Source organism: Gorilla gorilla, chromosome 4, assembly GCF_029281585.2.
Source record: "Gorilla gorilla gorilla isolate KB3781 chromosome 4, NHGRI_mGorGor1-v2.1_pri, whole genome shotgun sequence".
NCBI lineage: Eukaryota > Metazoa > Chordata > Mammalia > Primates > Hominidae > Gorilla > Gorilla gorilla.
This window is the reverse complement of record NC_073228.2, coordinates 176695094-176722595: the sequence shown is the minus strand read 5'-3', so window position 1 is coordinate 176722595 and position 27502 is coordinate 176695094. Positions and strand designations below refer to the sequence as shown.

At 51.2% G+C, this 27502-nt stretch overlaps 1 protein-coding gene across 2 annotated transcripts in view; it reads right to left on the bottom strand.

The window, feature by feature from the left end:
• Positions 1–27502, bottom strand: part of ERGIC1 (endoplasmic reticulum-golgi intermediate compartment 1) — a 117987-nt gene that overhangs the window by 40267 nt on the left and 50218 nt on the right. For both annotated transcript variants that reach the window (XM_019027663.4, XM_055387375.2), the window contains exons 2-4: positions 23239–23300; positions 15031–15103; positions 2410–2504 (exon numbers count right to left, since the gene is read on the bottom strand). In XM_019027663.4, coding sequence (XP_018883208.1) covers positions 2410–2504; positions 15031–15103; positions 23239–23300 — 230 coding nt within the window. The remainder of the gene's footprint in view (positions 1–2409; positions 2505–15030; positions 15104–23238; positions 23301–27502) is intronic.

Below are 27502 nucleotides of genomic sequence, written 5' to 3'. Positions count from 1 at the left end.
TGGAAGAATGGAATAAATGGCAGCTGTTATTATTTTACTCATATTATGAGTAATATGAGAACAGCTCCAAGACACTAGCTAGAAAAAAAAAAAAGAAACTCCAGAAGGTTCCCATATGGTAGGGTCCCAATTAATTACGTAAAAAGAAAAAACAACAATAACAACAAAAACAACCCCAAACCCAATATATGTTCACAGACACGCACACACATGTAGGGGTAGGGAACGGGGGCCCCACCTGCTAGCAGAGGTGTCTTTTGGGGAAGATGGCATGCTGGGACAAGAAGGGGGACAGGGGAGGGGTACTTTTGCTTTTTAAAAAACATATTATTTTTGTATTTTTGAATGTATATCTTTTTTAAGATTAAAATATATTCTATTAGTTGTATAATGAAGAATATTACTTTTAAAAGCAGGATATGAGATCATACATGCAGTACGATCTCAGCTATGTTCAGAAACACAGAAAGGAAGGCCAGCTGGACAGAATGATGTCAAAATGTCACCAACACTGCTGTCGGGTGGCAGAGTTATGGGTGATCTCTTTTGCTTCCCTGTGTTTTCCAGAAGTATAATGATGAGCATGCGTTTTTTTCCTATAATAAAAATGTGAAGTTCTTTTAAAGAAAAGCCAGAATGCTGGGCTCTAACAGGGGTGAGGGGGTTGGGGGTTCAGGTTATAGCCCCACAGATCCAGCAGGGCATGGCAGGGAACGGGGTGGAGGTTGCCTGGCCCCTCCTGGAACCACATCTCTTCCCTTTCCTACCACACTTGTCCCAGTCCTCTGGTCTGACTAAGAATTTCCTTGTTCCAGAGATACAGTCACTCCTGAATGAGAATCTGCCAGATGAATTATTTTTCTAAGTGAAAGAAAAAAATAACAAAAAATAAGACCGACCTATTTCAACAGGTTCCCTGGCTTGGGGCCCAGCGAGGATTCAAAATTGTGACGTAAATCTCACCAAAAGCAATGACAGGGCTGAGACTCTTCCTATCTCTGGCCGGAGATGCACCCAGTGTTCTCTCAGCTGTGTCCTTTAACAGGAAGAGGGGGTGGGGAGAGAAGGGCCTGCAGCAGGCTCTGTGCCAGGCTGGGCAGATGGACGGCTGGAACCCCAGTCCAGGAGAGGGCACCCAGTCCACTCGCTGACAAGTCTAGGGACCATGGCATTAGATTCTCCCAAGAACCTCAGACAACAGACATTACTAAGCCCATTTTGCAGATGAGGAATCTGAGGCTCGGAGAGGTCACCCTAGCCAAGGTCACAGTTTTAGCCAGCAAAGGAGCCAGGATCTGACTCCAAATCAGACTTCAAATGAGTTTTGTTTTGTAGAAGTAATTCATTCTGGGCCAGGCACGGTGGCTCATGCCTGTAATCTCAGCACTTTGGGAGGCTGAGGTGGGTGGATCACCTGAGGTCAGGAGTTCGAGACCAGCCTGGCCAACATGGTGAAACCCCGTCTCTACTAAAAATACAAAAATTAGCTTGGCATGGTGGTGCGCACCTGTAATCCCAGCTACTCGGGAGGCTGAGGCAGAAGAATCGCTTGAACCTGGGAGGTAGAGGTTGCAGTGAGCCAAGATCGTGCCATTGCACCCCAGCCTGGGTGACAGGAGTGAAACTCCGTCTCAAAAAAAAAAAAAGAAGTAATTCATTCTTTTGGTTAAAACAAAATAGGTGTGAAGTCAAAAAGGGAATCTCCCAGCCCTTCACTGTCGCAGATGCTCTTGAGCCCTGTCCTGCACTCTCTCATGGATGGTGGACCGCTCCAGCTTCTGTAGGTGTCAGCTGCCAATGACTCAGAGCTGCGCCCTTCTCCAGATGAATGCTCTTGGCTGACCGGAGGTCTTCTCGCTTGAGATGCTTGGGAGGTGATACGACCCCTGCCACGCACACCACTCTGCAGCCATTACCCAATGACATGGATAATAACAGCCTGGTCCCATTGCTATTGGGTGTGACAAATGCTATGGTGTCATTCACACCCCACAGCATCCTGTGAGATCAGGCTGAGTTTGGACTTCAGCTGAACACACATCTTTGCTTATCCTGTTGTACTGCCCTATCCTGCGTCTCTCACTCCCTTACAGCTTCCTCCCCTCAACGAGTCACTTGCATGAGACTCTCAGGCTCTGCTGCGAAGCTGTAACATGACCCTAAGAGACATCCCACCTCCCTACACCAAATCAACTGCTCTCCAGGGTTAACCCCTATGAGTAGTGTCTTGTGTTTATTATGCCAGAAAACCTCCAAGTGCATGCATACTCAATTATATTCTCCTCCAAAAAAGAGTGGGGAGAACCATATGTTGGCCTGGCTTGTCCTGGAGATCTTGCCATTTCTGCACACACACATTTGCCCTAAGGAGGTGTCCTGCTGGAGGGAGGGGCTGCGTGGAGTACTCACACTCGCAGTGCAGATTGGGTAAACTGATGTTCAGACTGACGTCGATCTTGCCACCGCTGTCCTTGTCTGGGTCATCGACATAGAGCTCGTTCACACTAGGGGAAAGACAAGTATAGGAACCTTTGTTGAGATGGCGGCAAAGATCTCAGCTGCAGGGGACAGCCGGGGACCACTTCACTTGGTGACCACAACTTAGATAACCCAGACTCCACCTGGGCAGAGCCTGTACCTCCTGTGCCCTCAGGCACGGGTCTAGGCTGCACTCTTCAAGTGCAGCCTTACCTCTCAGGACGGGAGGGCTGGGCTGGGCGCAGCGGCTCACGCCTGTTATCCCAGCACTTTGGGAGGCCAAGGTGGGTGGGTCACCTGAGGTCAGGAGTTCAAGACTAGCCTGACCAACATGGTGAAACCTCGTCTCTACTAAAAATACAAAATTAGCTGGGCGTGGTGGCGCATGCCTGAAATCCCAGCTACCTGGGAGGCTGAAAATCACGAACCCAGGAGGCTGAGGTTGCAGTGAGCCGAGATTGCGCCACTGCACTCCAGCCTGGGCAACAAGAGTGAAACTCCGTCTCAAAAAAAAAGAGGGGAGGGCTGGGGCTCAGGAAAGAGAAGGGGTGGGGTGGGATAGCACAGTGGTAAGAACATATCTTTCAGAGTCAGACAGATTCAAGTTCAAATTATGGTTCTGGCACTTCCTATGCTCACCTCTGTGAACACACCTGTTAAGTGGGGATAACACCACCCATTACAAATAAGGTGGTTTGAACACTAAAATGAGAAATAGGGGTCTTATAAGGGATCAGGGCCTGGCGCCAACAGGCACAGAGGACCTTACAGCCTCCTCTCTTGAGGTCCCCTCCCCCCAGCTGGGAAGCCAGGAATTCCCTGATGCTCACCCGTAGGGGCAAAACCGGTTCTGAGAACGACTTGACGGCTGTATTAATTTCCTGTGGCTGCTGTAACAAATTATCACAATGGGAATGGCTTAAACCAACACACATTTATTGTCTTATGCTTTTGGAGGTCAGAAGTCTAAAACGGGCTGTGTTCTTGGGAGAATGCATTTTCTTGCCTTTTTCAGCTTCTAGGCGCTGCCTAGGCTTGTGGCCCCTTCTCCCAGTTCCAAAGCCAGCAGCTTCCCCCTTCTCTGACCTCCGCCTCTCTCTTTTTTTATTTTTTGAGACAGAGTCTCACTCTGTTACCCAGGCTGGAGTGCAGTGGCGCGATCTCGGCTCACTCCAACCTCCACCTCCCAGGTTCAAGCAATTCTTCTGCCTCAGCCTCCCGAGTAGCTGTGACTACAGGTGCGTGCCACCACTCCAGCTAATTTTTGTATTTTTAGTAGAGACGGGGTTTCACCATATTGGCCAGGCTGGTCTCGAACTCCTGACCTTGTGATCCACACCCCCCCTCCCCCCCCTCCCCCTTCTTCCCCCCCACCTCAGCCTCCCAAAGTGCTGGGATTACAGGTGTGAGCCACTGTGCCTGGCCTCCACCTCTCTCTTACAGGAACTCTTGTGATTTCATCCAGTCCACCTGGCTAACCCAGGATCCTCTCCCCATCTCGAGATCCTTAATGTAATCACATTTGCAAAGTTCCTTTTGAATGCAAGGTAACACAGCCACACACATCAGGGACAGGGACCTAGACATCACGGGGGGCAGGGGGTCATTATTCTGTCGACCGCACTGGCCATATTTAGGGGCAGGTGGCTCCACAGACAGCCATGTCACCTTGCTGTCAGCAGCACAGTGTTGGCATCTGTTAGCAATCCAAATTTGCTCAACAAATACTTTTTGAGTACCTACTACCTGTCAGGAGCCAGAAACAGCAATGAATCAGACAGACGTTGTCTCTGCCTTCTTCAAGCTTATAGACACAAGAACCAGACATCACTCAGCCCCTAAATATGCTGCTACCCCCAACACTGATTAGTACTTAACAGAAAGCTGCAGGGGGCCGTGACAGGGACTACAGGGCCACTGACCTTTGGGGAGAAGGGGCTGGGAAGACCTCTCTGAGGTGTGACTGAGGTCTGGGGGATGCGTAGGCATCATCCTGGCAGCATGTGCAAAGGCCTGGAGGTTGGGGAGGGCATGGCTGCTTTGGGGAACTGAATGAAGGTCACCGTGGTTGCAGTGTAAGGAGGCTGCACGAGGCCTTTAGACTTTTTTTTTTTTTTTTGACAGAGTCTCGCTCTGTCCCTCAGGCTGGAGTGCAGTGGCACGATCTCGGCTCACTGCAACCTCCGCCTCCCGGGTTCAAGCGATTCTCCTCCCTCAGCCTCCCAAGTAGCTGGGACTACTGGGCATGCGCCACCATGCCTGGCTAATTTTTGTATTTTTAGTAGAGGTGGGGTTTCACCAGGTTGGCCAGGCTGGTCTTGAACTCCTGACCTCAGGTGATCTGCCCGCCTTGGCCTCCCAAAGTGCTGGGATCACAGGCATGAGCCACCGTGCCCGGCCGAGGCCTTTAGACTTGATATGAGCACAGCCACGGGGTCAGGCTTGCACTTACACGGGCTCCCTCTGGCTGCTGCGAGGAAGACACACTGGAGGGGCTGCTATGCAAGAGGGAGACCAGGCGGGGGATGGCGGCGCCTTGGATGGGGTGGGATGGGAATGGAGAGCAGGAGGGCTGTAGGAACCCACGTAGAGCAGGCGGAACTTGCTGATGGATGGGACTGGGCGGAGGAGGGTGAGGTGAGGGGGGAATGCAGACACACTGCTGTGTTTCTTCCTGGACCCATTCTTTGGGCTGAGAGCCCTTGGAAGAGGAACAGGACCAGCAGGAGGGAGAGGTACTGAGTGCCAGAGGCTGTGCTGAGCCCAGGTGTCTTGAGGAATCCCCAAGTAGCTGCTGGATGTCTGATGGCCGCATCTGATTCCCAGATAATGCCCCCCACCCAGAGGGAACCAAATCTAAAGGCCTGGCCTAGGGGGCAGCTGAAGGGGGCAGTGCTTCAGGTGGCTGGGCTGTGGTTATTTTAAACATTTATTAGGCCCCTTGGGTCCAGTCCCTAGGCTGTAAAATAAAAGAGAACTGCCCTATCTAAGCAATGAAGACTCCAAGAGAGCTTTGTAAATAGCCACATCTTAGGGAAAGAATGAGTCAGACCAAGGCAAAGGAATTTCGTTTTTACTAAGACCACATCTTTGCGCCCCTAGCACCTGGTGTGATCCTGTTCACGAGGAACGGTGGGCTCTGAAAAGACACCTGGGGCTTCTCTGTGGGGCCCACAAGGATATTCCCAGAGACAAGAGTGCAACAGATGGGCCTCAACTCGTTAAGCTGGGGGAGGCCTACTACGTGCATTCACGCTGTCCCATGTGCGCCTGTGAAATGCCCTGAGCCCCATCTTAAAACCAGGGAACAGGCTCGGAGAGGGTGTGTCCCATCCCCGGGGTCACATGCTAGGAAATGGCCGAGCTAGAATCTCAACCCAGCCTTTCCACAGCTCAGGCTGCCTCCCAGCCCTCTCCTCAGCATCAGGGTCAAGGAAGAAAATGAAGGAGGGCCCTGGTCCTGGGAAGCCTTAGGATGGGAGAGGTGAGACACGGGCCTGCACTTGACCTTGCTTGTAGTGTTGGCCCCAATCAGAGGCCACCAAGAGCAAAGGAGCTGGAGGGAGAGAGGTAAACAGGAGCCCAGGAGGTTATGAGAGACAGGACTAGCTGGATTTCCTAGGCCAAATAAGAATTCCTAACCCTAGCTGGGGAAGGTGACCACTCCCACCTTTAAACACGGGGCTTGTAACTCAGCTCACACCTGACCAATCAGGTAGTAAAGGGAGCTCACTGAAATACCAATTAGGCTAAAGGCAGGAGGTAAAGAAACAGTCAAATCAGCTATCGCCTGAGAGCACAGGGGGAGGGACAATGATGGGGATATAAACCCAGGCATTCGAGCTAGACTGGGCAACTCCCTTTCGGTCCCTCCTTTGTATGGGAGCTCTGTTTTCACTCTATTAAGTCTTGCAACTACACACTCTTCTGGTCCATGTTTGTTCCGGCTAGAGCTGAGCTTTAGCTCGTGGTGCTGATCGCAGTCGTCACAGACCCACCGCTGACTTCCACCCCTCTGGATCCGGCAGGGTGTCCGCTGTGCTTATTCAGCGAGGCTCCCATTGCCGCTCCCGATCGGGCTAGAGGCTGGCCATTGTTCCTGCGTGGCTAAGCGCCCGGGTTTGTCCTAAATGAGCTGCACACTAGTCGCTGGGTTCCACAGTTCTCTTCTGTGACCCACGGCTTCCAATAGAGCTGTAACACTCACCGCGTGGCCCAACGTTCCATTCCTTGGAATCCGTGAGGCCAAGAACCCCAGGTCTAAGAACAAAGACCCGCCCGTAACAGGCCCGAGGAGGATCGGCCTCCCCACAGCCAAATGCTCTGCCTGGCCTTCAGCACCCAATTTCTACCCCAGCTGTAATGTGCAACTCTGGAGAGCTGTTGAGTAATGAAATTGCTGGGTGATTAACGCACAGTCAACTAAGGAGAGCCTGGGCTTCCCTTCCCAGCCAGGAAGCCGTCTGAGACTCTTCCTTGAAGCAACTCACCTTTCCCACCTGGCGAGGCTGGGCCTCCGCACAGCACTGAGGGATTGTGGGATGATGTCATCCACTGGCAACCCTCTGGAGGTGACCTCAGCCAAGAGCAAAGTGAATCCGGGGTGTGGCGCCAAGGTGAGCTCACCCACAAGGCCCCAAGAAGCCTCTCCCAGGCGTGGGTCCCTGTCTTCCTAACCAGAATAAGCAGAGAACAGGCTCCGCAGGGCTACAGGGCCACCCAGAACAAGGGGGCGGCGGTGCTGGGCAGGGACGGCCTGAGGAGCTCTGGCCAGGCTGGTTATTTAAGGCCAGAACTGGCTGCTCCCAGGCTCCTTCCTGGAGGGCCCCAGGCTGTGGGATAAACACAATTCAATCACCTGGGCCGCCTGATGAGGTCAATAAAGCCGCCTTCGTGTCCAAGGCAAATGTTCCAGGGCTGCTGGCTTCCTGCCACCCCAGCCAGTGCCACGAGCTCACCCACAACCACCCCACGGCAGGGGCCTGCCAAGGCTAACTAACTTCATTGGCTAGGGCTGAACTGATTTTAAAAGGCCAACGGGCTGCCACAAATCAACCCACCTGGAAGAAAAGGAAATGTTTTTTGTGGATTCATTGTGGTTTGAGGACTTCCATGGGCCTGACTCCCCTGTCACCAGTGTGGGCAGTGGGAAGGCCTATGGAGGCAGTGGCAGACCGGTGTGGGCTCACCTCCTGGCTCTGCCACTGAGGAGCTGGGAGACCTAGGACACACTGCTTCACCTCTCTGAGCCTCAGTTTCCTCATCTGTAAAACTGGAAAAGCTTTCAATTGGTTCGAAAATCAGCAAAATTAATCTATGGCAATGGAAGTCAGAATAATAGTGGTGGGGGCTACTGACTGGGAGGGGCTCAAGGGACCCTTCTTTGGTGATAGAATGTATTATGTCTTCATCAGAGTGATGGTTACGTGTGTAAACACAGGTGAAAATTCATCAGGCCTCTACCTTAATATTTGTATGCTTTGCTGTATGTAAGTTACACATACCTCACTAAAACAAGAAAATAAGAAAGGAAAGGAAGGAGGGAGAGAGGAAAGGAGAGAAAAAGAGGAAAATAAGGATAAAGATTCCGTCTACTTCACAGGGCTGCTGGAGGACTGCCAGGTCAAGCTGTTGGCTGCCCCAGGGCAGGAGAGTGAGTGAGTGTGTGTATGTTAGTGTGAGTCAATGTGTGTGTGTGTGTGTGAGAGACTCATCTCTCTCGAGGGCTGATTCCACACCCTTCTTGGTAAAGAAAATACAGCAGCGCGGGGGAAGCCTAGGCTACCAGGGTTCGAATCCTGGCTCTGCCACCTCTTGGCTGATTGACTTGGGCAAGGGGCTTCCCATCCATCAGTTTCCCCAGATGTAAAATGGGGACAATCATAGGGGTTGCTATGGGGTTGCTGAGAAGATCAAATGAGAACAAGAGCAATGCTAAGTGTGGTCTTAGTAAACAGTAAGTGCTCAATAAATGTCCACTGTTTTTATCATTATTATTAATGTCGATGCTCAATGAGTTGATCCAGTGTTTAATAAGGGTACTGTTCTCCCTTCACGTCGACGAAACCAGGCTCAGAGGAGCACAGCTGGCTGGCCAAGATCATAGGACCAAGAGGAGGCAGAGGCAGGATCCGAGCCCAGGGACAGGGGGCCCAGAGCCCATGCTCTTTCCAAGGCATTGCACTGCCTGGATGGGATGGGAATCGGTGAAAAGCTGAGGGGCTGGTGGCCCTCAGTGGACGTGTGATGCAGGCATCCTAGTCCTTTTTCATAATCTTCAGGTGTGCCCCCTCCCACCGGGGCCCAGGTGCCTGCAGGGTACAGGGGTGCTTAGGGGTCCAGTTGCGTCTGTCCCACAAGCCTCTCCCACTCCCGTCAACACCCCCAGGACGAGGGCTCCCTGAGCCTCAGCACAGAGCGTGTGCTCACAAACTTCGGTGGAATGAGCCTGAGTGGAGGAGGGAGTCCTCAGCAGAACTCCCAGGATGCAGGGAAGGCACGCGCTGGTGGAGCAGTCGGGAGCACATTCCAGGTGGGGGACGCCAGATGGCGTCAGGGAGTCAGGCGAGTGCGTGGGAGGGTGGGGGGTGTGGGTGGACAGTGGCCTTGTAGGGAGAGGTACGCAAGGGCCTGGGGAGGTGTGGGTGGGGGGAGTGTAAATGGAATGTGGTGGAGGGCCTTGAAATTCTAGTCTGAGGCATGAGTTCGATGACATCTATACAAAACAATTTTATTTGCTTTTTGAAGAGCCCTTAAATAGTTCAGATTCCTGCCTGAAGTCTCTGACCTCTATGCTTCAAAATTTGATCGAATGGAAACTTAGGCGGCGGTGAGGCCTGCCGCAAGGGCTTGGGGTGGGGTGGAGGGATGGAGATTCTGCAAGCACGTGCTCCGGAACCTTGAGTTTCAAATCCTGAGTCGTCCAGGTAAAAGTATGTGCATCTATTACCAACCAGGTGGATGTCTAAAATAATCCCTCGACAGCCAGTCACCGGGTTCTGCCCACCCCTGCTCCAAAGCCAAAGTCCCAGCACCCTCGGCCCCTCTGGCTTGGGTCATCCCCCAGCTCCCACCAGCGCTTTGGCCTCTGGGTGGCCCCACACCAAACCCATCTTCACAGGGGGTGAGCTGTCTGAGACATAAACCCGTCACTCCACACTCAGACGCCCTCAGGCCTCCTATTGCTAAGAGCAATGTCCTTCATGCTCCTTAATGGGATGCCTGGGGCCCTCTACCCAGCCTGGCTCACAACCCAGGCTCAAGGCAGGCAACCTGGAGACTTCCAGCTCCTCCTCCTGGTTAAGCCACTGCTCCCCACTCCGGGCCTCCTACGGGGAGCCTGTGAGAACACCGTGACCTCCAGGTGACCTCCAAGCTCCCACCTCCCAGGCTTCCATCTGCCTGTTTGGCCACCTCACCCTAGAAGGGTGCATCCAAGTCCTCCAGTCAACTATTCTGATCAAAAAGCAGTGGCTCCCATGAGCCTGGGGCCCTGAAATGCTGGGGCCAGGGAAGTGGGGTACAACAGAGGGGAGGTGCTGAGTCTGGGCTTTAGCATCACAGACCTGTGTTTGACTGCAGTTACACCACTTACTGCTTCATGTGGTTTTGGCTGCCTGGTGCCTCAGTTTCCCCAGCTGTAACATGGGGTGAACAGTAGTAGTTGCCTCAAGGGGTTCTGCGATGACCAGTGAGATGACCATCATGAAGTGCTGACCTGCCGGGGGCAGCCTGCATGCCTATGATCCCAGCACTTTGGGAGGCCAAGGTAGGAGAATTGCTTGAGCCCAGAAGTTTGAGACCAGCCTGGGTAACATACAGGGAGACCCCTGTCTCTACAAAGAATTAAAAAATTAGCCAGGCATGGTGGCTCTTGCCTGTAGTCCCAGCTACTCGGGAGGCTGAGGCAGAAGGATCGCCCTGGAGGTCGAGGCTACATTGAGCCATAATTGAGCCACTGCCCTCTAGCCCGGGCAACAGAATGAGGCCCTGTTTCAAAAAACAAACAAACAAAAAATAAAAATAAAAATAAAGTGCTGACCTAGGTGATGGCATGCACACGATAAATCCATGAGTTATAGTATGGAAGGTACCATGAGTTATATTACATTATAAACTATCAATGGAGAGTTCCAGTTACTATATTTTATTAGTATAAATCCTCATGAGGTTAATAATTATTCAGAGCAGTCAGAGACTGGGCAGTCAGAGGCTGGAACATTCTGTGGCCAGGTTGCCTGAGGAGGGGCCTGCTCCCTGAAAACACGGAGTTTCAGAACACTCTGTGGGGCCTCTTTCCCAAGGATAATTAACGGCCTGTCCAAAGCCAGGTTGGAGCCCAACCACCCAAACAAATGTGCCTCCCCCTCACCCCCCACCAGGCCCAGGCCAGAATAAGCGTCTTATGTCACTGATAACCACAGGCTGGGGCTGGAGCCATGTTGATCCAACCAACGGTGACCTCATTTCCTTAAGTTACAATCTCATGGTGGCGGGAGGGGGCACTGACCCCACTGTGGCCACAAACCTGCCACAGAGGGCCAGCCACCCAGAAGACGAGAACTGTGACCTTCAGTTGTTCCCAAACCTGTAGGGCTTCCTGGGGGTCACAAGCTTCTGACAACTGGAAGACCCCAAAGATGCGATGCTTTCTCCTCTCGATTGCTCTGTAAGTCTTAGGGCTTATCCTGCGGAGGCCCTTCGGGCAACTCCTATACCTTAGTAAGGAGGCAGCAGGGAGGGAAGGGGACATTAGGGTCACTGCATCTTCATAGCTGGAGCATCTGGCCTCAGCTCCGGAGAGATCTCTCTATTCATCTCCGCCTCCCTCCGTCTCTCCAGCCGCTGACTTAGCACAGGGTTGGACTCAAGGCAAATGCTCAAAAAATGTCACTTTTTTTTTTTTTTTTTTTTGAGATAGGGTCTCGCTCTGTCTCCCAGGCTGGAGTGCCATGGCGCAATCATGGCTCACTGCAGCCTGGATCTCTTGAGCTCAAGTGATCCTCCCACCTCAGCCTCCCAAGTAGCTGGGATTACAGGTGTGTGTGTCCACGGCCAATTAATGTTTTTAAAATTTTTTTGCAGAGACAGGATCTCACTGTGTTGTCCAGGCTGGTCTCGAACTCCTGGGCTCAAGTGATCCTCTGGCCCTGGCTTTTCAAAGTGCTGGGATTACAGGTGTGAGCCACTGCACCTGGCCCCCTTCCTCCCCTCATCCCTAAGTTTTGTACCTCTCCAGGGACTCGGTGAGATCAGAGCGTCCGGGGTGCCGCTGGGAGAGAGGGAGAGGAAGTCCTGGCACAGGGGAATGGGGAGCAGTGGGAACACACTGTGCTCTTCAGAAAGAAGCAGCCCTGCCCTTGGGAAGCTGCATGAGTTGTCTGGGCTTGCTGGAAGGGCCCTTCCCCAATGCTCCCAGGCATTCTGCGGGTGGGGCCCCACCTGCTCCAGCCTCAAGCTGTGACGTCAAAACTCACTTGTTGGCAGCCCATTGCCTCAGTGCCCCACCTCATGTGGGATGAGCTGGGAATGCCACCCCACACGCTGTCAGCAGCAGGCAAGAGAGGCGTCTTCTTAACTCAAAGCGGAAGAGGGGACAAGGAATTCACATTCCCTGAGTACTTATATGCCTGGTGCGGAGCGGCCTTAAAACCTTTTTAGAGTTAGATGCAGCCTATGTAGGAAATGAATAAATGCACGAAGAGATACGGACCTTATGATATTAAAGTATAGCCGGCACTATATTAAGTTAGCTTTCAGCTAAATAATCTTCTTTGATCCTCATAAAATATCATGTACCTGCAGCCATCTCATTTTCTACCTCCTGCCCTGCTTTAGTTCTTGTCTTTGGAGTACTTGCTCCTGATCGATATAGTCTAGTTTTGTTTGCTTGTTGACTGTGTCTACCACTGGCATTTTCAGCTCCTCCATGTGTGGAGCCACAGAGCAGTGAGTGTGCAGGTCCAGCCCTGGGCTCCACAAGCCCATCATCAAGAAGTGAGTCCCAGGCCAGGCGCAGTGGCTCACGCCTGTAATCCCAGCCTGGGATTACAGGCTGAGGCGGGTGGATCATTTGAGGTCAGGAGTTCGAGACCAGCCTCACCAAAATGGTGAAACGCTGTCTCTACTAAAAGTACAAAAATTAGCTTGACATGGTGGCGCTCGCCTGTAATTCCAGCTACTCAGGAGGCTAAAGCACGAGAATCTCTTGAACTCGGGAGGCGGAGCTTGCAGTGAGCTGAGATCACGCCACTGCACTACAGCCTGGGTGACAGAGCGAGACTCTATCTCCAAAAAAAAAAAAAAAAGAAGAAGAAGTAACTCCCAATTCTACCTGGCAGCTCAGAAGGCCTGGCCCCTCTCCGTCCTGCCTGCTCTACCTCCTACCCTCTCCGCTTGCTCACTTTGTCCTGGCTGATTGGCCTTCTTCCTGCCTTCACATGCATCAGGTCACCCCTGCCTGAGGCCCTTTGCACCTGCTGGTGTCCTGCCCACAGCACATAAAGCCACCTGCCTGGTGCCTGGTCTCAGCAGATGACACATGTGTGCCTCTGTCACCTTGCTCAGAACATGACAGGCCTGCCAAGCCAAGCAGGTCCCCTCCTAGGGGGTGGGGTACAGCCTGCAGAGGCCAGTGGGTGCCTGGCATACAACTGGTACCTCATAACATCAGCAAGTCTCAACCTCTTGCCACTCTCCCTGCTTCGACCTCTGATTCATGATAGGGTGATCCTAAGATGTCCAGTGACTGAGTTGTACAGAGGGGAAGATGCTTGACTTGGACATGGCCATCTCCCATTAGAGGCCTGGGGGGAATAAAACCCCTTCTTCGAACCCTGCATGGCCACAGGGTCATGTCTTGGGAAGCAGACCAACCTCTCCCAGAGCTGGAAGGGAGCTCTGACTCTGGTCTACTCTCCTTCATTTGGCTACCAATACTGAGACCCAGAGGGGTTCGGCAACTTGCATAGGGTCACACAGCAAAGTAGTAATTAAGCAGAGACCTGGCCCTGGGTCTCCCAATGCCTTATCTTGTACTCTTCCCACCACTGTAAAAGGTCCCCTGGGCTTTGGCGCCATCAGGGTTAAAACAGGATCAGAGTGACCAGGAAAGGCAAACTCTCCCATGCCAGGGGAGGGCTGAAAGGTATACCCAGAAACAAGGTGAGACCAGCCCTCCTGTCTCATAGGCCTTTCAGTGTGCTGGTCAAACACACGTGGGCTAGGGAGACAGGCAGGGCTGGGAGCCAGCTCCTAACTGTATGGCTGTGGGCAGGTCCCTCCACCCCCCTGGGCCTCAATTTCCTCTTTGTAAAGAGGGGGCAGCTCCCTCCTGAGGCTGTTTCAGAACTAAAGGTGGTAATGCTTGTATAATGAGAGTCTTCTTGGGCTAAGCAGCTATGTATTTAGTTTCCTATTGTCTTGTGGCTGAGTGGAGGCAAAGGAAACCAAGAAATCCCATTAGTGAAAAAGAAAATTCCAGTGCTGAGCAGGAGAGTGGGTGGCCAGGGCCCAGCTCCGTGATGACTTTCCGGGCTGTAAACACAGAAACGAAGAGGCTTTGAAGCCTCAAGCCAGTGCCAAAGGCAGGAAGCTCCTGGGTCTAATTCCATCACAGAGGGGCGTCCGATGAGGTCGTGACTGCATAATTCTAATGGCATTCTGTTACACACACCCCAGAGCGTTTACTAGGTTATCCGGACAACAGATAATTCTAGGAATCAGGAATGGATTAACTCTGCGTCAGCCACTGCCAGGAAGCCTGCACCGATTCCTCACCAAGTGTGGGCCTGAGAAATGGGAAGGGGGTTAGTCCAGGGGGCCGGGCGCTGATGTCAGCAACCTCGCCCCCTCTGGTAGGAAGCTGTACCCATTAGTTTCACTGAACTCTTCGGCTCTCACATCAAATGACCCTGTGATGATTCAGAGGGAAATAAAGCCCACTGGCCAAACAAAGGGATGGCAGAGATGAGCAAATTATTTCTGTTCATCTTTGAGCCCAGGAGAACCCCCACGGAATGGAACCAAAATGTTCCCTTCAGCTTTAACAAGGCAATATTCACTTTTGCTCTGACTTCAAAGTCCTTTTAAGAAACAGAAGAGTGACCGATGCCACAGGCTTGGAGACAGAAGTTGGAAGGTTTGGAACTTGCTCTCCTTTTTAAGACTCCTCTCTCTCTCTCTTTTTTTTTTTTTTTTGAAACAGGGTCTTGCTTTGTCACTCAGGCTGGAGTGCAGTGGCGCACTCTTGGTTCACTGCAACCTCTGCCTCCCAGGGTCAAGCAATTCTCCTGCCTCAGCCTCCCCAGTAGCTGGGATTATAGGTGCCCGCCACCACGCCCAGCTAATTTTTGTATTTTTAGTGTAGACAGGGTATCAGCATGTTGGCCAGGCTGGTCTCCAACTCCTGACCTCACGTGATCTGCCCGCCTCGGCCTCCCAAAGTGTTGGGATTACAGGTGTTAGCCACCAAACCTGGCCAAAGACCCCTCCCTCTTCTTGTCTGGGGTCCCAGAACATCCTGGAATGCCCCATCGGGAAAGTATGACTTACACTTCTGTCGTTATAAATCCGGTGAGCTCCGAGAGGAAGAGGAAGAGGATGAAGAGGCAGCAGCAGATGGAGACTGGAAGAAACAACAGAAATGCAAACTGTTAAGGGTGCTGGGCACTGACGAAGGGAGACCAGCCTAGAGGGAAGAGGAAAGAGGCCCCAGGACAAGGGTGTGGGGGTGTGCCCACAGACCCTCCAGAACCCCTTCTGACTCGAGCCTCAATATGAAGCAGCCCCACCCCCTGCCTTTGGGGTACTGGTCTGGCCTCCAGGTGTGGATCAACCTGCCGACATGAGCAATCCTCCTGGGGCTGGCCCCGCTTCCTTCCAGGGGAGCTCTTTAATGCAGAGGCCAGCCAAAAGTAGAGGCTGCAAACCGGTGGCCCACAGATGTGTTCTGTTTGGCTCGAGTGACAACATATTTCACAATTTGGAGTCCACTTTGAACAGTCAGCAGATTTCACATAGAAGGCCAGCATTCTGGCTTCTCCAGAACATCTAACCCTTGTTCCCACAGAGGGTCCGAGCCCATGAGTTTGCCACAGGCCCCACCACTCCCTTCTGCCTCTCTGGTTCTGAGGCTGAGGCAGAGTCTGTCGCTGTTTATCACCTCCCTCTGTGGTGCCATCCACACGGTGCCCCTGTCCTTAGAAGGGGCTATAGACAGCGGTGCTTCAAGAGAAGAAATAATTCTTTATGGAAGTGAAGAATGGTCCAGTATGCTTATTATTTCTTTACTTTTGAGACTCTGTTGCCCAGGCTGGAGTGCAGTGGCGCAATCTCGGCTCACTGCAACTTCCACCTCCTGGGTTCAAACGATTCTTCTGCCTCAGCCTCCCAAGTAGCTGGGATTACAGGTGCCTGCTACGACACCCAGCTAATTTTTTTATTTTTAGTAGAGACGGGGTTTCACCATGTTGGCCGGGCTGGTCTTGAACTCCTGACCTCAAGTGAACCGCCCGCCTCAGCCTCCCAAAGTGCTGAGATTACAGGCGTGGGCCACTACACCCGGCCGGTCCAATATGTTTAAAATGCAGAGTGTAGAACAGAGTTCTGGGGTCGGCCATGTCTGTTGTCTTTCTCTCATCTGCCTGGCACCTAAAGACACTGGGGTTTGTGGACCTTGGAGTCACTCCTTGGGGGCAGGACATAACAAGTGCCCCAGAGTCCGGCCCTCAACTCCACTCACCAGCCCCATCTCCTGACACTCCCCACAATGTCTAACCACCCACCCACAGCGAGCTGCATGCTGTTCCCCAAATATGCCTTTCATTTCTGTTCCTTTGCCTGGACTCATCATCCCTCCTCCTCCATGGTTATCCTCTCTGCTTGCTGAACTCCTACTCATCCTCCCAGGCCCAACTCAAATGTCCCTTTTGATGGGAAGCTTCCCCTACTCCCAGAGGTGGAGCTGGTCACTCTTTCGTCTGTGTTCCCAGCCTCTACTTGAACATGTCCCACATTTTATCGGTTATCTGTGGCCGTTTCTCCCACTAGACTGATATCCAGAAAGACAAATACTCTGGAGTTCCAGTGCCTGGCCTGGGGCTGGGGACTAACAGGTATTGTGTACGGCAGAGAGTCAGCTCCCAGGATATAAAATGAGGGCTGAATACGCCACACCTGAGTTTATCCCAGAGGCACTTAGTGGGCAAGGGCTCACTAAGGACCATGCTGGGGCCTCACTGCTCACCTGCTGCATGGCCCTAAGTGAGTTACTTAACCTCTTTGTGCCTCCACTTCCTCACCTGTAAATGGCAGCAATGGTAGTACCTGCCTTATAGGGCTTCTCTGAGGATCTCAACAACACAAGGATTGAGCTTGAAACAGAGCCCGGCAGGTAATAATTACTTGAGCATCAGCTCATGAGTAGGACTTACATCAGAGAGATGTGGGAAGGGTTTGGTGATCTGGGGAAAGTGATTCAACACATTGGTTGACCCTTAGTTTCCTGCAAAGACGACTTCCCAATCCCTCTTGCTGATTCTGCTGCATTCTCCGCAGCCTGCACCTGGACTGGCAGAGCCAGCGTCACGGATGTGACAGCCAGTTATCTCTATTATTTTTCTTAGTCTGTATCTATTTACATATATCGATCTGCCTATCTAAAACAAACAGCCAAACATTGATCGATTGATCGATCTATCTTCAAAGCAAATAGCCATCTATCTGTCTTCAAAACAAACAGCCAAAGATGCATTCCGAGGGAAGGAGGAAGAAAGAGAGTGTTTGCTGGGCACTTACTATGTGCCCTGTTGTGACTGCATTAACAGATGTCCTGTCACCTCACACTCCCACCGCCTTGAGGGGGGCGGGGCCCATGTTAAGGGTGTGGAAATGGAGGCACAGTGAGACAAGGAGGCTGGCCCAAGGCTTCACTGTGTGGGGGCAGGAGAGGCAGGACTGGAAGCCATATGTTTTAGAGCCAAAGCCCTGAGAAAAGGAACCTCAAGAACTTAGGCTCCGAGTGAAGGGCAGGATGTCCCCAGACTGCTCACTGAGTCTCTCCAACCACCCTGAGACATGGGGGATACTAGAATTACTCCCAATTTCTCTCAAACTTTGAAAAAGTTGGCCGGGCGCGGTGGCTCATGCCTGTAACTCCAGCACTTTGGGAGGCCAAGGCGGGCGGATCACGAGGTCAAGAGTTCGAGACCAGCCTGACCAACACGGTGAAACCCCGTCCCTACTAAAAATACAAAAATTAGCCGGGTGTTGTGGCAGGCGCCTGTAGGCCCAGCTACTCCAGAGGCTGAGGCAGGAGAATCACTTGAACCCAGGAGGCAGAGGTTGCAGTGAGCTGAGATCGTGCCACTGCACTCCAGCCTGGGTAAAAGAGCAAGACTCCGTCTCAAAAAAAAAAAAAGAAAGAAAAAGTTGTACTGGGGAAGCATTTAAAGGTTTTACTTAAAAAAAAAAAAGTATCATCAGCACCATAAGACAGAGTGAGAAAAAAAAAAATTTTAAAGAAAAAAATAGTTAACAATGCGTATTATTTAAAAAAAAATCCAGCTGTATAAAAAAAGTGAGTCTGTCTCTCCTGATCTGCAGCCCCCGATTCCCTGTTACAGTTTCATGTGTCCATCATGGACATTTATATATATATATATATATATATATATATATATGCGAACAGCAGCGTAATGGGCACACTCTTTTCCACCGTGCTTTGCTCACTCAGCAATCTATGTTGAAACAGGTTCCACATCAGTTTACTGAGTAGCCGTGTTTTCCTTCATTTTCGAACGGCAGAGAGATAAATTTCAAATTGTTTTCTCCAGCTGCTGAACAAATCCACTGGAAGAGATCAGCTATCAATCCAAATTTCCTGGCTTCTGTTCTTCCCTTTCTCACCCGCAAACTGAGGCTATTAAACCTCTTGGAAAACTGAGCAGGCAAAACATCCTTGGTTTGGAAGCTTGCAACTTTCTGACCAGGATCATATAGGACCCACATTTCAGAATCTTTTGCACCCTCCTCCCCCAAGCCCCGACAACCCATTGGATGCTGTAATGATGAACAGGCACAAAATAGGGAGTGTTGCCGGGCATGGTGGCTCATGCCTATAATCCCAGCACTTTGGGAGGCCGAGGCAGACGGATCACTTGAGGTCAGGAGTTTGAGAACAGCCTGGCCAACACGGTGAAAACCCATCTCTACTAAAAATACAAAAATTAGCCAGGTGCGGTGGTGGGCGCCTGTAATCCCAACCACTTGGGAGGCTGAGACAGGAGAACCACTTGAATCCGAGAGGCGGAGGTTGTAGTGAGCCGAGATCACACCATTGCACTTCAGGCTGGGCAACAAGAGTGAAATTCCGTCTCAAAAAAACAAAACAAAACAGGATGTGTTCATGAAGGTCAGTGCTAACTTGGATGGGTTCAGGTCTCCTAGCTACTTTCCGTGTTCCATGCTTGTAGACGTGTGTCCCAGGGTTCTAATTCTATCCACACCAGAGCCGGGGGGATGGGATGGAAAGGCCTCCTTCTGAAATCTGTGTGCTTTTTCAAGGCTCGGACTGAAGCCTGGTCAGCCCAGCAGGTGGACACAATAAGTGCCAAGTCTACTCAGCAGAGACTCAAGTGGTCCAAAGGTCCTGATCACACGCGTTCATGGTGTGTGTTACCCTTACCCCAGATAGAGGAGGAGGACAGAGACCAGGTCACAATGCCACTGTGGCCTCAGAGACTAGCACAGTGCCTGGCTCAGAGAAGGTATAAAATAAATATTTATTGAATGAATGAATAAAAAACACAACAGGAGGTAAAAACTATTTCAACCAGAAAGGCCTTCTGATACTGAAGGCTTGACGAAGGTTTTTCAGTCCATGTTTGGGCAAGACTCTAAGGCTCTCTAACTCCAGACTTCTTCTGAAACTGACTCAGGCATTGGACAGTAGGAATGTGACCCCAGGAGAAGGCTTGATGGTAGGAAACCTGGTATGGCCAGCCAAAGGGGGCACTGGACCTGAGACCCAAGGCTCCAAGAGGCCAAGGAATTTGTCCAAGGTCACACAGTCACGTAAGTGGAGGAGGCAAAATTTAAACCCTGAGCTGTAAGTCTCCAATGCCCTGATCTTTCCTTCAGTTATTAATAGCACCCACCACAAAGTAATGAAATGGTGTGTGTCCAAGTCAGCCCGCCCTGCCCAGTCGTGTGCTCCTCAAGGACAAAGATGGAAGCCCCGTTCATCAGCACAGTCCCAGGGCTTGGCATGGCGCCTGGCCCAAGGACCTGGTTAATAAATATTTATTCACTAAATGGTAGCTAAGGGCTGGCTTCCTATGCCTCACGCCTTTCCTCTTGTGTAAGGAAATCTGCTGTCTCCTGTGCTGTGGCTGAAACTGTCTATCAGACCATGTCCCTGGAGGGCCCTTTGGCAGGACCTTGTAAGTTTCAAAACACACATACTCTTTAACCCAGTAATTCCTCTTCTAGGGAAGTTACCTTACAGAAATAACTGTATAAGGATACAAAAAGATATGGACAAGGATGTCCAACAAACCAGAATGGGGAATGTCTACCCTCAGGGGCTGGCCACAGGCCCCGTAGGTCAGCCAGATAACAGAATGTGACACAGCTGGAAAGAAGAATGTGGTGGCTGTTTATCCGCTGGCAGGAAAGGTGCCCAGGATGTATCAGCAGAAGAAAGGCAAGGGAAGAACAGTGTGCAGAGTATGCTCCCTTTTGTGTTTCAAACAGTGATATAGGTATATCAAAGCCTAAATAGGCCAGGTGCAGTGGTTCATGCCTGGAATCCCAGCACTCTGGGAGGCCGAGGCAGGCGGATCACTTGAGGTCAGGAGTTCGAGACCAGCCTGGCCAACATGGTGAAGCCTCGTCTCTACTAAAAATACAAAAATTAGCTTGGCATGGTGGTGGGCATCCGTAGTCCCAGCTACTCGGGGAGACTGAGGCACAAGAATTGCTTGAACCCAGGAGGCAGAAGTTGCAGTGAACCGAGATCCCGCCACTGTACTCCAGCCTGGGGGACAGAGCGAGACTCCGTCTCAAAAAAAAAAACCAGCCTAAATATATTTTTAAAAACTCTAGAAAAATACACGCCTGACTGTTAAACATACCAGACAAGGGAGAGACTGCAAAGATGGAGAAGAGGGAAGAGGATGGAGCCATTGGTGGACGGTAGGAATGGGGCAGGAAGCCTCATTCGATTTTTTTGGATCAGGTTCATAAACTACCAAGGCTCTTTCCTCTCTTGGTCCCCTCCATATCCTTTCCTCGGGTGTCAAGGCACAAAGCTGCACAGCTTCTCAGGCCACAGGCCCTCATGGGTTGCAGGCTCCGGGAGGACAGTGAGAAGAAGAGGAGAGTCATCCATGCACTGAGGGGTTAGTACGTGCCCTGCACAAGACACATCCCGGGACACATTTAATCCCCAGATCAGGAAACTGAGGCTCAGAGAGGGGAGTGACTTGCTCAGTCACACTGCTGCTAAATGGGAGGATGAACCTTGCTCTGCCTGAACACAGAGCCTGTGTGACATGCATCCTGCCACGCGGCTGTGCTGTCCCTTCTTCAGGGCTCTCAAAGGCATCTTGCAGCTTCAACAAGCCCAGCCAGATCCCCAAGGTCCTCCCTCAACTAAGAATGGCCTGACCTGGGAGAAGTGGACTCCAATATGACCGACTGCCTGGCCCAGGACCCTGCTCAGGCAGCAGGGCTGGGACCATCAGGGGGGCAGTTCCCTCTCCCACACCAGGCACTAAGGGGGCTTGTGGGGTGCAAAGAGGCCCACCTGAGTATGAGTCGTGGCTCCATCTTCTGTGAGCTGTGAAATTTCAGCTCACCTCTCTCAGCTCATTTTCTCATTGGGAAAATGAGGCGAAAGCATCCCCTGTTTGCAAGGTGGCTTTGGTTTGTTTTTAAAACTTTTTACTGTAGAATAATCATAGATGCAAAGGTAGTACAGACAGTTCCCATACGCCCTTCACTGGGCTTCCCCTTATGTTAGCATCTTACATTTGTCAAAAGGAAGAACTGAACATTAGTACAGTACCATGAACTTGGCTACAGACTTTATTTGGGCTTCACCAGTTTTCCCACAAACTCCAGATTTCTGTTCCAGGAACTGATCTGGGAGTCCACTTTGCATTTTCATCCTGGGTCCTTAGTCTCTTATCAGTGACAGTTCCTCGGTCTTTTGTGTTTTTCAAGGCCTTGCCACGTTTGAAGAGTACTGGCCAAGTATCCTATAGAATGTCCCCTGACCTGGGATTGTGAGTTTTCCTATGATTAGACTGAACTGTGGTTTTTTGGTACGATCCCATGGAGGCAAGATGCCTCCATGCATCCTATCAGGGGCTCACGATATGCACGTGGCTTATCACTGGTGATGCCAACCTTTCTCACTTGGTTCCTCACTGGCACTTGCCATATTTCCTCAGTAAAGGCCTTATTTTTCCTTCCCATTCTCTATTCTTTGAAATAGAGTTACTAAGTCCACACTCAAGAGAGGGGAATTAAACTCCACCACCGGGATGGGAGAATAGCTACATACATGTTGAGCATCCCAAATCTGAAAACCCGAAATCCTAAGTGCTCCAAAATTTGAAACGTTTTCAGTGCCAACATGTTGCTCAAAGGAAATGCTCACTGAAGCATTTTGGATTTCAGGTTTTTGGATGTGGGATGCTCAACTGATAAGTATAATGTAAATATTCTAAAATCTGAAATCCAAAATCTGAGACACTTGTCCTAAGCATTTTGGATAAGAGATACTCAGCCTGTATATTATTTGGAATTCTTCTGAATGGATTTGTCTCTTCTCCCCCATTTATTGATATCAATTAGGACTCACAGAACTCTTTCTTAATTCTCTGGCTTCTAAGCCAATAATGTCATTATTTATTTTATTACTCAAACTGCCGCAGGCTGACTTTCAAGTTGGCTCCTAGGTCCTGCTGACACCAGGCGCTCCAGGCTTCTCTGTCTTTACCCTGCCTAGCCCTGAAATCAGCCATTTCTCCAAGGAGCCATGGTTCCTTTTATTGAAGAATGGTCTTTAGAACCCAAAATCTGGATGAGATTGTGATTTTTTTTTTTAATGGATAAAAACATGCTTTGGTGGAAAACTCAAATCATTTTTAAGGTATAAAGAGAAAAGTAAATCTCCTTCCTACCCCTGGGCCCAATTCCTCTCCCAGGGGCAGCTACTGGTTTTTTTTAGATGGAGTCTCGCTCTTGTTGCCCAGGCTGAAGTGCAATGGCGTGATCTCGGCTCACTGCAACCTCCACCTCCCTGGTTCAAGCGATTCTCCTGCCTCAGCCTCCCGAGTAGATGGGACTACAGGCATGTACCACCATGCCTGGCTAATTTTGTATTTTTAATAGAGACGGGGTTTCAGCATGTTGGTCAGCCTGGTCTCGAACTCCTGATGTCAATTGATCCACCCGCCTTGGCCTCCCAAAGTGTTGGGATTACAGGCGTGAGCCACCGCGCCCAGCCTGGCAGCTACTCTTGACAATTTCTTTCATGTCCTTCCAGATGGTGCCTGTGCCTTGCGGGGTTACAGTGAGGATAGAGAGTAAGTGAGGAAATGCTTGAAGGGCCCCCGCAAGATGCTCAGCATTTCTTTCCTCCCTCCTGTCTTCCCTTCTTTCCCCCCTGGCCCAGATGATCTGCACAGAGAGAGCAGGCACAGGCAGTGGAGATGGGGCAGAGGGCATGGCCAGAGGGTGGCTACTCACTAATGGCCCCGGTGTACGTTGGCTGCGTAAGGTCCTTGGGCACCTTCCTGTAGATGTCAAACCTGTGGAGAGCAAATGGAACAGGAGTGAGGTGGGCACAAAGGGTGGGTCTCAAGGCAGCAGGCAGTGGTGCTGGCTCGTGTGACACATGGTTCAACAAACCATGGTTCTTCCCACAGTTTTTCTGCTCTTTCAGGACACCTTCTCCAAGATGCTTCTCTGATGGAACCCCTGCTCCCCACAACACCCTTAGATCACATCCCCTTGTCATCTCTTCTTCATAACATTTCTTTTTTTTTTTTAAACAGGGTCTCGCTCTGTCACCCAGGCTGGAGTGCAGTTGTGCAATCTTGGCTCACTGCAACCTCTGCCTCCCAGGTTCAAGTGAGTCTCGTGTCTCAGCCTCCGAAGTAGCTGGGACTACGGGCATGTGCCACCATGCCTGGCTAATTTTTTGTATTTTTGGTGGAGATGCGGTTTTGCCATGTTGCCCAGGCTGGTCTCGAACTCCTGAGCTCAAGCTCACCTTGGCCTCCCAAAGTGCTGGGATTACAGGCGTGAACCACCAGATGACCTTCCCACTCATCGGTGGGTCTTCCATCAGAGTATAACTTCTGCGAGAGCAGGGGCCTAGTTAGGTTTTGTTCCCTGCCACGTTCCCAAACCCTAGCATGGGCCTGGTGCATAGTAGGCACTGGATAATTATGGAATGAATGGAACCCCTGAATCGGGGGTGACTCTGACGCTAGAGGAAGCAAGGAAACGCACAGCCCTGCTCGAGTTATGTGACGATGCTGCATTCTTGCTCCACGTCACCTCTCCTCCCCCTCTTCCCTTTCCTGCCTCCTCCTGTTTCCACTCCTGCTGCACCCCCCAGCTCCTGCTGTCTGCCTCATGGAGATTCTTCTTAAGAATGCTAAGGCATGAGGTTAACAGAAAGTCCTGCCAGGAGCCCACGGTCTCAGCATCAGCTCGTGATGGCTCTGGTTCCTGTCTTGTGTGATTTCTTTCCCTCACAGAAGCAGACAGATGTCTTTCTTTCCTATGGATCCCACCAGAGCACAGGGAAATCGTGTGGTGTAGTGGGAGAATTCAGGGTTTTGGAAATCAGACAGACACAGGTTTAATTCTAGCTCTGCTTCAGCTATTTAAGAGTTAAGACCCTGGAATCAGACTACCCTGGTTCAAATCTCGGCTGGTCCTCTCGTTCACCATGTGACCTTCAGCAAACGACTTCACCTCTCAGAGCCTGTTTCCTCCTTTGTAAAAATGGGACCATTACTACTAGACCCGGCGAGGCCACGGAAAGGAGTGAGGGAAAGAAGTGTCTGTAAAGGATGTGACGCAGAGAGCTCGCAGGGGAGGCTCCCCACGCACTTGGCTTCGTTTCCTTCACTTGAACCTGCGTAGCAGACAGTTCTCCCACAGCAGAGTTTGATCGACAGAACCCTCCTTACTCCACATGGCATCCCAGCTCTCAGACAGAACTTGACTTGCTGGAGAGGCCAGCGGCTCCAGCCCTTGGGGGTGACAGGCTGGTGTGCAGTTCCTCTTTGGTGATTGGGAAACAAGAGTATGCCCAGCTAAACCCGACGCAATGCCTTGGAAACCTTGCGTAAGGGCTGATGCTTGAATCAGTGTGCTCACCCTAATTACACGTGAAACATGCTCAGTTTCCTAAGACCTCAGGGGGGAAAAATTCCTGCGGGCTGCCAAGTTAAAAGGTACCACTTTCTCTGCCCCCTGCTTAGCTCCCAGTCACCTGTGCTTGTGCCCCTGAGGGTACTAGAAGCTGGGGCTGGGGTGTGGTCGGGAGGTTGGGGGTCTCTGCAACTCACCTGTCCATATTTACTCATATCCCTTAGTCAGAAAGTGGGGGCCACTTTAACACCGAGAGGTGTGTGAGAAGTAAGAGCATGTGCTATGGAATCAGGTGCCTGGGCTCAACTATGACCACTACTGTACCACCCTGGGACCGTCACTTAACCTCTCTGTGCCTCAGTTTCTTTGTCTATAAAGTGGGGGCAACAACGGTAACTATCTCACAGCATGGTGGTGAGGCTCAAATGACTGAGCACATATAAAGTACTTAGGCGGAGCCTGGCACCCCAGAAATGCCACGTGGATATTTGTGGTTACTATTATTATTAACGCTTGTTTGACAAACATTTACGCAGTGCCTACTAACACACCCCCTCTTTTAGGCCCTTAGGCAAGGAGATAAAAATCAACCCTTGGCCCAGTGAGTTTGTAGTTTAGCAGTAGAGGCAAAGAAAGGGAAGGAGAAGGTAGTGGCATCCTCATCACGAGGTGCTGGATTAACTCAGGAGGGGTTACCTGACTTGGCCTGGGGTCCTCGGTGAAGCTTCCTACAGGGGGTGATGTGTGAACAGAGCAGGAGGGGGAGAAGATGGATGGGTGGAGGGAAAGAGCAGCCCAGGCAAGGAGAGGAGCAGAAGCAAAGACAGAGTAGGACCGAATCTGGGAAGCTGGGCGCTGTCCTCTCTCCGGCATGGGGTACAGCCCGATGTGCAGGGAGAGGAGGATGGAAAACTGGGGCGGGGCTGGAGGAGAGGGTCCTGAGGGCCAGGCTGTGGCTAGGGAGTCTCACACCAAGTGTCGATGGGGGCCGGCGGGCGGTCTACTGTGGGAGACTGTGAGAGGTCAGCAAATTTGGGAGGTGGGGGTGGGGAGAGGGAATGGAGAGAAAACAAACCAGCAGGGGGCCATCACCGAGCCCCAGCTGACACCTGCCAGGCAGAGATGCGGGCTCAGGAGGCCAGACCTTCTGATTGTCCAAGAGAAGCCAAAAATATGGAATTTTACATGGAAGTTCACCATTCTCAAATGCTGGGCCAACACTCTACAGGACAAATGAGACGTGTCTGCAGATGACATGAGGCCTGGGGCCTAGGCGGTGACCATTTGAGAGGAGAGGCCTTGTGGAGCTGGAGGAGGATGTGGTCCGCCTCGTGTCATAGGAAGGCCAGCCTGGGCCAGTGGGGAGGGCACGTGGGTTCTCCTAAGAAGACTGGAGAAATGAGCAGCAGGTAGTGAGGCAGCGGGAAAGGGCTGCAGCGGGAGGGGTCTCGTCCTCACTCCACCCCAACTTCGTCTTAGACCTTCAGAAAATCCCTGGCCCTTGCTGGGCCTCAGCTTCTCTGAGTATGAAATGAGGGGGTGCATAGGGGATCTAAAAGTTCCCATGCAGATTAAAGCTGAATTGACAGCCGTGTCCTGGGGCTCGATACCCCAGGTGGCTAACAGCCCAGCTTTTGTCCAGGTCACCATCAGGGACCGACAAGCAGAAACTGGGCCTCGCAGTTTAAAAAATACAGAAACTGCTGTACACGATGACTCTTGCCTGTAATCCCAGCACTTTGGGAGGCTGAGGTGGGAGGACTGCTTGAGAACAGGAGTTTGAGACCAGCCTGGGCAGCATAGAGAGACCTCATCTCCACAAAAAAAATGAACAAAATTAGCTGGGCATGGTGGTGTGCGCCTGTAGTCCCAGCTAGTCAGGAGGCTGAGGTGGGAGGATCACTTGAGCCTGGGAGGTTGAGGCTGCAGTGAGCTAAGATGGTACCAATGTACTCCAGCCTGGGTCACACAGTGAGACCCTATCTCAAAAATATACATAAAATAAAAATTAAAAAATAAAAAATATAAGAACCATTGTTTCAAAACTGGAAGTCAGAGGCTGCTCTGGGTGAGGAGGCAGCAGTGGCTAGGGGCAGAGTGTCTAAGTTCAGTCAGGGTGAGGAAGAGAGAGATAGGAGATTGTTACATACAGAGAGACTGGTCAAACATGTACATGTACAAGGATGGTGGGGCCAGGTGCCTCACTATCAGGGAAGGGAGGTGAAAACATGGTATTATAGTGGTAATGGAAATATCAGTATGAATTAATCATTTTCAATATACCCAAATACTGAAATATGCACATGTATATATACGTATCATATATACATACATTTCCTAGCTCTTTCCATAGAGAAGATCCAGCAACAGCAACAGCCCAATAGCAGTGAGTGTAATGAGCACCCAAACCTTGGCTTCTAATCACTATTCTCTACTTAAAGCAGTCAGAGCTCCTTGGAATGGCTGATTCTAGGCTGGGCAAGAAAAATACAAGATGGGCCTGGAGCACCTTCTTATGTCAGAAACCAAGAAAGTGTTCAAAGAATGAAAAGGACATGTCAAAAGGACAAGAAGAGGCCAGACACAGTCAGTGGCTCATGCTTGTAATTCCAGCAGTTTGGGA